This window comes from Ruditapes philippinarum, unplaced genomic scaffold, assembly GCF_026571515.1.
Source record: "Ruditapes philippinarum isolate M1 unplaced genomic scaffold, ASM2657151v2 ctg3379_1_1_1_1, whole genome shotgun sequence".
NCBI lineage: Eukaryota > Metazoa > Mollusca > Bivalvia > Venerida > Veneridae > Ruditapes > Ruditapes philippinarum.
The window spans coordinates 48,865-59,066 of record NW_026856314.1 but is presented as its reverse complement, the minus strand read 5'-3'; the positions used below and the strand labels follow the sequence as shown (position 1 = coordinate 59,066).

Genomic DNA, 10,202 nt, shown 5'->3' with positions numbered 1-10,202 from the left:
AAGCCGGTGCTAGGGGGCGTGGACGGTAACTTGCACTTTCCAGTACCGTCCATGAACAGGCTCAATCAAACCGAGCCTGCAACATTTTCAATTTTGCCGTGTTGGGCTTTCTTTAGGGATTCTTTATTTATCTATTTTTTGGACAGGTGATAGGTTGAAGTACGATAAGCCATTGTATAACATACAGAAAATGTTCATGTCGTGTTTACAAGAAATGCCTGAAAGTGAAAATATTCAATTATGTTTACAAGATTTCTTCATTGAAGGGAACACCGAGGTGCACAGTGAGCAGTTACAACGGTTGTTAAAACAAAATAAATCCAACATAAAATCACTTTATATCAACATCAAAGATACTTCCAGCAGTTTAGGTGAAATTATAGATTTATTCTCTCTCACAGATCTCAGTCATATACAGAAACTTTACTATTATGGTGACGAGGAGAAGGAGGCTCAGATAAGTCGGATATTGTTTCCCAGTTTACATTACGTTACTTTGTTGTGGGGTACATGGACAAATGATGAAGAGAATCTGAATGAAAACATGGCGCGATGTCAAAACTTGCAATATTTTAATATTGGCAGCTTCACGTTATCTCACAAAATACTGGAAACAATTTTCAATTTTATCTCCGGTCAAAAATCAATGAAAGAGTTAGCATTGGAGTGGTTAGACTGTAAAGGACATGGCGGCCATGATTGTAAGAGATGGAACTTGAACTTGTCTCAACATTCAACTCTATCAAAGTTACACTTGTGGCAGTTACCTGGGAGGCTACAATTAAATATATCAACACCGCCATTAGTTGATGTTATGTTGATGGACATCAATCTAGATGAAAGTTCATTGTTACTGTCACGTGACATGTTGAATATTAAACGTGTGGTGTTGAGTGAGATAGAAATGTCTGCAGAAAGTTTAAAGAACTTTATTATCGTGCTGGAAAAGCTGCCGCAGACAGTTACAGTAACGATGAGATACATTAGACCGTACACAGAATATGACCGTGTTAGAGAATATATTCGGAGATCACAAACTTTTCATATGATACAAGAAGGCAGGCGGAGGCAGCAGCTATTTGAGTTCAGAACAATAAAACCAAGCAAAGAATAGACAAGAAAAAGCATTGTGAAGTAAATCGAAGAAATTACTTCAATTATTTTAAATAATTAAAACAATTTAAATATGGACACTTACAAAATGGCGGCTCTTCAAACTTTACTTTTATCTTCAATCTATAAGGACATACATGTACATCCGTTTTCAATTAATAAATTCAGTGACAAGTAATTATAGATAAAAAAATAACTGAAAGAAATAATTCATGGAAGTCTTTACAGGTTTTTACCGATCTTTATGGATATAAAAGTTGGATTAAGAAATGGAAATATTTCACAGGTAAGAGATTTTATATTGAATGTTAAATCTTTAATTATTATTTTATTATACATGCATATGTAAGAACTGAAATAGATTATTCACAGTGAACACGATTCTTATATTTTCGTTTAATCGAATTAAATATTTGATCTTAATAAATCAACATTAATCAACTATTTTTTCATGAATTGTTTTTATTCTGGAATTAGATTATATTTGCAATAAAAATGAAGCATTTTTTAAACATAGACTATAAACAGATACACAATACATGTCACGTGTTTATTAAATGGCACATCACCACCTCAACATTAAACATAGTTTGAACCAGCGCATACATGTATATATTTATAAATAAATGTAGATTAAAGTGAATATTAAGTGTTAAACGTTTCTTAATTTTTACTCCGGAAAGGTTATTTTTTTATTGTTTTAGTAAGATGTTATTGTTATGTCATATATTTAAGGTACGTATTTGTAATTTTATGATAAAGTCTGAGCCGCGTCAAGACAAAACTAACATAATGGGTTTGCGTCCAGCATGGATCCAGACCACCCTGCGCATCTGCGCAGTCTGATCAGGATCCATGCCGTTCGCTATCAGTTTCTATACTTGTTATTAGGTTTGTAAGCGAACAGCATGGATCCTGATCAGACTGCGCGGATGCGCAGGCTGGTCAGGATCCATGCTGGTCGCAAACCCATTATGTTGGTTTTGTCGTGACGCGGCTCATTTATCCTCTAAATGTGAACCAAGCGTGTTCAATTACAGTCCTGGGGTCTAAATGTGGCCTCCCAGGGAGGTCAGTGAGTTTCTTTCTTTTTTGTTTTCATTTTTTGTAAATAGATATAACTGTAAACATCTTCTTTAAAAACACAAGAGATAATGCATACAAATTTGGTATGAAACATTATCTAGTGTACCCCTACCAAGTTAATATAAGCATAGCCGTGGCGTAAAAAAGGCTGGGCTCCATGGGGATTGGGTAATGGCTCATAGGTTTTTCCATATATTTTGCAATAGAAACTAGTGACTTCCATACCAGTCATTGAATTTATTTTGCAACCTGTAATTTCCATTGTTATCCCTTGTAAAGTTACCAGTGACTTTCATAGCAACCATTGACTTTGCATAGCAACAATAGTATACAACAAGATACCTTTTGACTTATCATAGCAACCATTGTTTTTCTATAGCAACCTATGACTTCCACAGCAAGCATTTACTTTTGACTTAGCAATCAGTGACTTCCAAAGCAACCATTGAATTTATGCACTATTTCGGATGCAGAAATAAACTTTGTCAGCTTAAGATTTGTATATTTTCTGCTTTTCATTATAAATCAACTGTTTTTTTTTTCATTAAGAGCCTTTATATTCATAATTAACTGAGCAATATAAGAACAATCATGGACTTTAACTACATGTAGATATAAAATAGTAAAAGAATGTTTTGCATAAATCCCCCATTAATAATATAATTTGCGTTTTTTATCATTTCAGCGGCATTGGATCAAATTTTCAAATTATTTATGATGCAGAACCTCTTGTGACGTTTACCATTATGATTTGTGTGGTGATAGATCAATTTTATTGGGATGATGGGATATGTTTTGAACAACTTCTTTGGAAACAGAAGTTTCATGTTTCTTGCATGTCAAGGTAAGACTTTAAATTACCTTTTTTATTGACAGGTCAATAAAATCCAAAATAAAGATTAAAGAGTAAAATCGGAAATGATCTCCATGAAAGTATGCAAAATGTGACTATTTCGTGAATGAACGTTTCAACTTTTATCCGGGTCCCGCAAGCAAAGTATGTTCAGGACATCTGAAATGTAGTATAGTAAAAGTTATTAGTTGTTTAAGACAGATACTGTATGGCAAATGCATGTAAAAGAAAGTGATAAAAAGTGTTCGTATTTCTTGCAAAAGAAAAACAAACAAACAAAAACACCCAACAATAGCCTGGATCGTAGTATTTAAGAGGTGCTGCCAGTTTCCTATATGCCTGCATTGAATTTTATTAGTAAACTAACTAGTGTGGGAAGCCGACAAATTTCACGTTAACAGCGCGATTGTGTTTAAAGTAGCACACCTTTACTATAGTCTGATAGAAATAAGTCCAGCTATGTAACACCGCACTTTGGGGTCAAACGCACTTTGGGGTCCGATCCGAAAGTGCGTTACGTACTTTGGGGTCCGACCCCAGAGTGCGTTACACACTTTGGGGTCCAATTTCGACCCCAACGTGCGTTAAACAGGTACATATGCATTTTGTAACACCAGGCAAACGACCGCACTTTGGGGTCATAGAAAATTAATGTTCATTATGTTTTAAATGATATATTGTAGTCAAAGCCAATGGTTAACAAAAAATCAAGATATTAAATAGACACAAACATGTGCCCTGAATAATAGTAGAATCAATAGGGATTTAAATGGTCTTGATTAGTAAGTGAAGAACTTTCACCAAATTAATCACCAAATAAAGAATTTGTATCAATTATTAAGCCTAAAATTATTTTTTTTCCTCAAATTTTCCATTTATTTTAAAAGAATGTACACCTTTCATTAACTCCATTGTTTTTAACTTTTCCCGTTCTTATTTACACATTTTATAGAAATATGATAGTCTTAGCATAGACAAAGGTATAAATTCTGGAAAATCTTAGTAAGACATTTCAGTAAAAAATGTGCCTGATAATATGTTGAAAGAGCCATTAATTCAGCTAAATGTGACATATAAGAAACTTGACTAGGTGTAGATGCGGCTTTAAATAGTAGTCCGTACAGGCAGTACTAAAAATATCAACTATTTAAGTAGTCGCACATTAAGAGCGGAGCTTCAGAACAATGTAAAATTCTCACTGGGGGTATAGAAGGGATTATGGGGTATCGATCTCCCCGAGTGTTAAAAATAACGTTTTAAAGGCCCATTATGCTTTTATTTGATTTTCTTAAAAGCTTTTTTTATTTTGATGTTCCACTATATTATCAAAAAAATACACATTGGCCAATTACCTGAACCATCTTTTTCATCTGTTCCTTTTTGACAATGATGAGTACAGTTATAGTGAATTAGTATTTTATATAGAAGTTAAATACTACAGTGTTTTGACTTCCTTTATGACAAATAATTTCACATTTATTGCTACTTTATTCAGGTGACAAGCATCTTACATTTCTCAGATACCATTATTTTAACATTATAGAATTCTTGTTTGCTTTTCCTAAAGAAGTATGTAAGATTTCCCATAAAAAAGCCTCTGGCAAACGGTTGTTACGGAGCTTACAAAAACCTTTAAGTTTGTTGATAAGCCTAATAATGTATTTGTAAAAGTCACTATTTATAGTCCGATCGAAAAACTTGATGTTTCAACAGAACATTGCAATAGAGTATATTTATAGTTCTTTGGAAAAAAATATTAACTGCATTTTATTTCATTCCCAACATATTTAAAATGGGGCTCAATATGGCACCAAAAGTTAACAAGTAAATGACCGACAGAAAGGGATATTTTTCGCAGCATCTTTTAATTCTAGGAATACACAATTTCTGTACTAGAATATTTTGAACGGTGGCATAAAAGTGACATTTGTATTTTATTTTTTTTTTGATACTTTTTTTTTTGTTTTTCGTACATATTTTTTGTTTGTTTGTCGTACATATTTTTTTTTTTTAGTTTTGAATACATACTTTTTATGCCCCCACAGAGTGGGAGCATATAGCGTTGCACTTGTTTTAGTTTTGCATACACATTCTTTTTTAGTTTGCATACATATTTTATTTTAGTTTTGCATACATATTCTTTTTTAGTTTGCATACATATTTTATTTAAGTTTTTTTGTACATTTTTTTTTGTACATATTTTTACATGACGCCATGTGCAAAGTAGAGGATTGGATAATTACACCATTTGTAAAACACCATTTTCAAACACTTCGCCATCTGTAAATTACAGTACCCCATTTGCAAATACCAACATTTTCATTTTTGGAGGTATCAATAAATAACAACACTTTAGTATATATATATATAAAAATATAGTTCGCGGTAACCCAAAGAAAGGTTCTGCATATGGTCAGGATGTGGTTAACATTTGTCACAAGGTGCCTTAAAATCCTTCACGGGGTTTCGGAGATAAGGAGCGGACATGAAATCCAAGTCTTTATCCTTTGGACTGAAGGTGTGACCCCGACCTTGAGCCGGCACACCTGGCATATAAGGTCTGCACATTATATAGATGTGCTAAAGAACTGACCTAAGTTTCATAATTCTCAATTCTCAGGGGGTGGGGTTGAGTGGTGCATATTCATGGAATAATAACTGATCACCAATCAACAGCCCTTTCCAAATAGACACTTATATAATAGTATATAATAATAAAAAACAATAATTATATAAAATCAAATAATATTAAAAAAATCGGCCGAAAAGGGTCGGCCGAAACCAAATTTGCACGGGCCGATTCCAAAAATGGGCCGAAATGTGACCAAACCTCTGTGCTAGTTTTATACTCACCTGTGGGCTGTTATGAGATTTGAAGGCTGTTTTGATTGGCTAAAATATGTACGAAAAACAAAAATAAAATATGAATGCAAAACTAAAAAATATGTATGCAAAACTAAAATAAAATATGTATACAAAACTAAAAACAAAAAAAATGCAAATGTCACTTTGATTTATGACACCGTAATTTTGTTATCTGAACACATTTTTTAGATATTTCAAGTTGTAAAATTAGTGAAACTTTTATCACTGAAGCATCATAAAGTATTGACCGTCATCTTGAACACCACCTCAAATATTCCAATGTCGCAGATAGAAAATAAGTCAATACTCAGTATTTAAGCAGAACTCAGATGACACCTTTAGACTTCTTGAACCCAAAGTGCGTTGATATGTAGCATATTAACGCACTTTGGTGTCAATTTCTCGATTTTAACCCCAAAGTACGTTGGACCCCAAAGTGCGGTGCGAAGTTTAACGCACTTTGGGGTTGGACCCCAAAGTGCGTTTGACCCCAAAGTGCTGTGTTACACAGCTACGCAAGCTATAAATTGTTATAATGAATATGATTGATTTTCTAGCTTTAAATATGTGCTTCTAACATGTTTATAATTTACTTTATTTGAAAATTGTTATTTACTGACTTTTGTATTCAATATAATTGTATTTAAGTATACTAAAACAAAAGAAAAAATATAAACTTTTTCTTTAAGTATCAGTATTGATTCATGTCAAAAAAGATGTTCTAAATATAGTAAATGACTTTAAGGGTTTAACTCAATACAGGACTGGAGCAGTAGAAATCGTGATCACAAAATAGACAAATATCTTTTTCCGCCGATTCTTACATTTTTCATTCATTATCATACTTAAAAACTTACTTATGAACAGATGAATTAGACGTTTTAAAGTTCATCTTTTGCATGAAAAGGCAAGATTTTGTCATTCAATCGAATTGTCCGGTACATACCGGAATACGGTATTTAGTGTGGTGCTTCACAGTTAGATAGGCAATTTTAATGGTAATTTTCATGTTAAAAGAAGATATTAAATACTTGTTTTGTCGCAAAATGCACAAGAATTAATTGGGACAGGGGCAATTGCAAATGAAAAGGTTAAATCAATGTATGTTAATCTGGTTATGTTTCATTACGGGTCTGGTGCTGCATCAGTTTATAAGTACGTATTTACAAAATTAAATTGGTCAGGCGCAGCGCAGCCGTGCGAACAATTTAATTTTGTAAAAACGTACTACTAAATTTTAACCGACTTAGTGTTTTAAATTATATTTCTAAGCAGTGGATTTACTAAACTGATTAACAGTTTGCCGATTAACCAAAGTAGATGTGTTCCGATTCATTTGAAAAACTGCAATTCTATTGTACAAAAAAAAAAAAAATTTCAAACACTACAGATTTTGGAAGCCAGAACTTATTTTTTTTTTTTTTTTTTTTTAGTTTTTTACTCTTTTTTTTTTTGAAAATCGGTTAATAAAATTCAGTGTTGTCATATTATTTGCGAAACAGTGGTTGTTCTACCTAAAAAACGTGTATGTCTACTCGAATCTAAATCATTTATATGTACTTCATCTGGCTGACAGAAGGTCCGTGGTTCTATCTGGATATCAACTCCTGCTTTAATACAGTTATTCAATTAAATATACTAACGGAAGATCCGTGTTCTATCTGGATATCAGCTCCTGCTTTAATACAGTTATTTAATTAAATATGCTAACAGAAGGTCCGTGGTTCTATCTGGATATCAGCTCCTGCTTTAATACAGTTATCCAATTAAATATGCTAACGGAAGGTCCGTGGTTCTATCTGGATATCAGCTCCTGCTTTAAAACAGTTATTCAATTAACTAAGCTAACAGAAGGTCCGTGGTTCTATCTGGATATCAGCTCCTGCTTTAAAACATTTATTCAATTAACTATGCTAAAGGAAGGTCCGTGTTTTATCCGGAAAACAGCTCCTGCTCACATTTATTCAATTAAATATACTAACGGAAGGTCCGTGTTTTACCCGGATAACAGCTCCTGCTTACATTTATTCAATTCAATATGCTAACGGAAGGTCCGTGTTTTACCCGGATAACAGCTCCTGCTTACATTTATTCAATTAAATATGCTAACGGAAGGTCCTTGTTTTATCCGGATAACAGCTCACAGTTAAGTTTGCTGACGGAAAGCCCGTGGTTCTACTCGCACATCAGTTTGTCTCGAACAGCATGGATCCTGATCAGACTGCGCGCAAACCCAATGTTGGTTTTGTCCTGACACGGCTCAATTATGTCGTCAATGTTACTTGGAAAATATAAAAACAAGTGTAAGAATAAAATCTATGCTATCTATACTCTTACAAAATATTTTGACTAACTCATTTATCATTTCTTCTTCTCTTTCCAGTAAAGGAGCTTCAGTAAAACTACAGTGACAATGATGACAACTCTTCAATCACGACTCGACATCTGGTTCCTGGCATTACAGAAACATACACGAAAGAAAATTGCTCCAAGATAGTTTCGTACAATCTTCTGATTCTTGGCTTAACCGGAAACGGACTAGCAAACTTGTGCATTTACTTTTTTCTTCAAGGGGAATTTACGTGTAAAAAGATACCACAACCAAGGCTGCTGTCAAATATATCCCTGAGTTCATCAAAATATGTTTCGTGAATTATGGTCATACCGTAGAAACTTAAAATCAAAATTCCGGGTGAAAACCTTTATTGATTTAAGAACATCTTATTGAATTATTTTTATTGTATCAAATATGGGACATAAAGTATAGAGGGATAACGAACTACCGACTTATGTTGGCATCCAATTGACAGGCGATCTTTGATAGAGTTTAAATCAAATAATTATTCCGCAATTGTAAAACAATACATTGACAAAATATTGTTAAGATCATTAAGATACTAAAGGACGGTAAAATATTTCACCATTTGCTTTATACTTTACTTATTTACACTAATTGCCCGTTTACAACTATCAAAAAGACAAAATGGTGTCTTTTTGTTGGGAAAGATAACATTAGTGCTCAAATTGCTTGTCCCATTATATTTTGTCCAAGATCCAATGAGAACGGATGTTACATACTGTATGTATTGTATTAGAGCTATTATCAATTTAATTTAATTAGATATGCATGTTAAATGATACAGCAAGAATTATTAGACAAAAACTAATTTATCATTAAGATTATTGTTAAATCTGACAAATTATTTATCCTTTAAGTCTAAGTCTTAAAATTGCATGTAATGAATTTTTGTAGTGTAGTTTGATTTTTTTTTTTTACTTTTTAATGTGTGCACAAATAATTGCAGTTGTAACATTAAGAAACTTTGAAAGGATGCTTCCAAAAGAAAATTTTATAAATTTGTACATAATTATAATAGTTTGCTTTTTGTGATATCTCAAATGATTTTTCAAATTTATATAATTGTACATAAAATAGATGTTTATTAATTGTATTATTAGATATAATGATTTTGTCATGTTACACTCGCGAAGTGCCCCGGGTTATACATTTACAACTATTTATATAGGGCATATAACCTGTCGAAAATCTTTTTAACTTAGTACATTTTGTATATAACCTTTCAAAAACTCCTTATGAGATCCTTACATTCAAGGAAATACAAATCATCTTTTATTTTGCTTAGTTGTGTCTATCAGAAGAAGGTGTGCCTGTATACATTAAAGGCCCATTAAGCTCCAAAGAGCTAATTTCTCAAAATCTTTTCATTTTTGCCGTCAATTTTCCTAATTAATAGGTTTACTTTATTTTGCTTTTTTTAATTATAGTTATTTAGTATTTTGTATGGAAGTCAACAAAACTATAGTGTTTACATTTTGCTTCCTTGCAATACGTATACGTAACTGTACATTCAAGTTTAGTTTCTTGTGTTTTTTAACATCTAAAATAGACTAGATCAATTATTATATATATTATTGAACACATGTTTGACCTGTCTAAAGAATAAAAAAAAGATCTATTTCTAAGGCATTATGTGCCTTTAAGATACAAATTTTACATTATCTCGTTGTTTTGCAAATCCATGTTCTAGTCTTTTTTGATGGTTTTGTTTAAAGGCACATTAGGCTTCAGATATCATTTTTATTTAAAAGAAAACATGTTTTTGTTATGCATCTTATAACAGTTTTGAAAAACATACTCATTTGCTATATAAGAATTATCTTTTGCATCTCTAATCTGTTGGTAATTGGTAATGTTATACTGAATAAGTATTTCGCATGGAAGTCAAAATACTAATGTTTTTCTAAAAATTTCTACACGTAAGAC

General features: G+C 32.3%; 1 protein-coding gene across 2 annotated transcripts; it reads left to right on the top strand.

Moving 5' to 3' along the window:
• Positions 1-160: 160 nt before the first annotated feature.
• On the top strand, positions 161-8,868 carry LOC132746199 (uncharacterized). Of its 2 annotated transcripts, XM_060735273.1 has the most exons (3): positions 1,007-1,399; positions 2,885-3,043; positions 8,306-8,868. In XM_060735273.1, the coding sequence occupies exons 1-3, from the start codon at positions 1,383-1,385 to the stop codon at positions 8,412-8,414; spliced, it is 285 nt and encodes a 94-aa protein (XP_060591256.1). In that variant the 5' UTR covers positions 1,007-1,382; the 3' UTR covers positions 8,415-8,868. The 2 variants fall into 2 exon arrangements, with proteins under 2 accessions (XP_060591255.1, XP_060591256.1); XM_060735272.1 differs by lacking the exon at positions 8,306-8,868 and having other exon boundaries at positions 161-1,399.
• Positions 8,869-10,202: the final 1,334 nt, after the last annotated feature.

Bases quoted from the DNA above. Each gene is read 5' to 3' on its own strand.
- LOC132746199 (XM_060735272.1), top strand. From the start codon at position 191: ATGTTCATGTCGTGTTTACAAGAAATGCCTGAAAGTGAAAATATTCAA.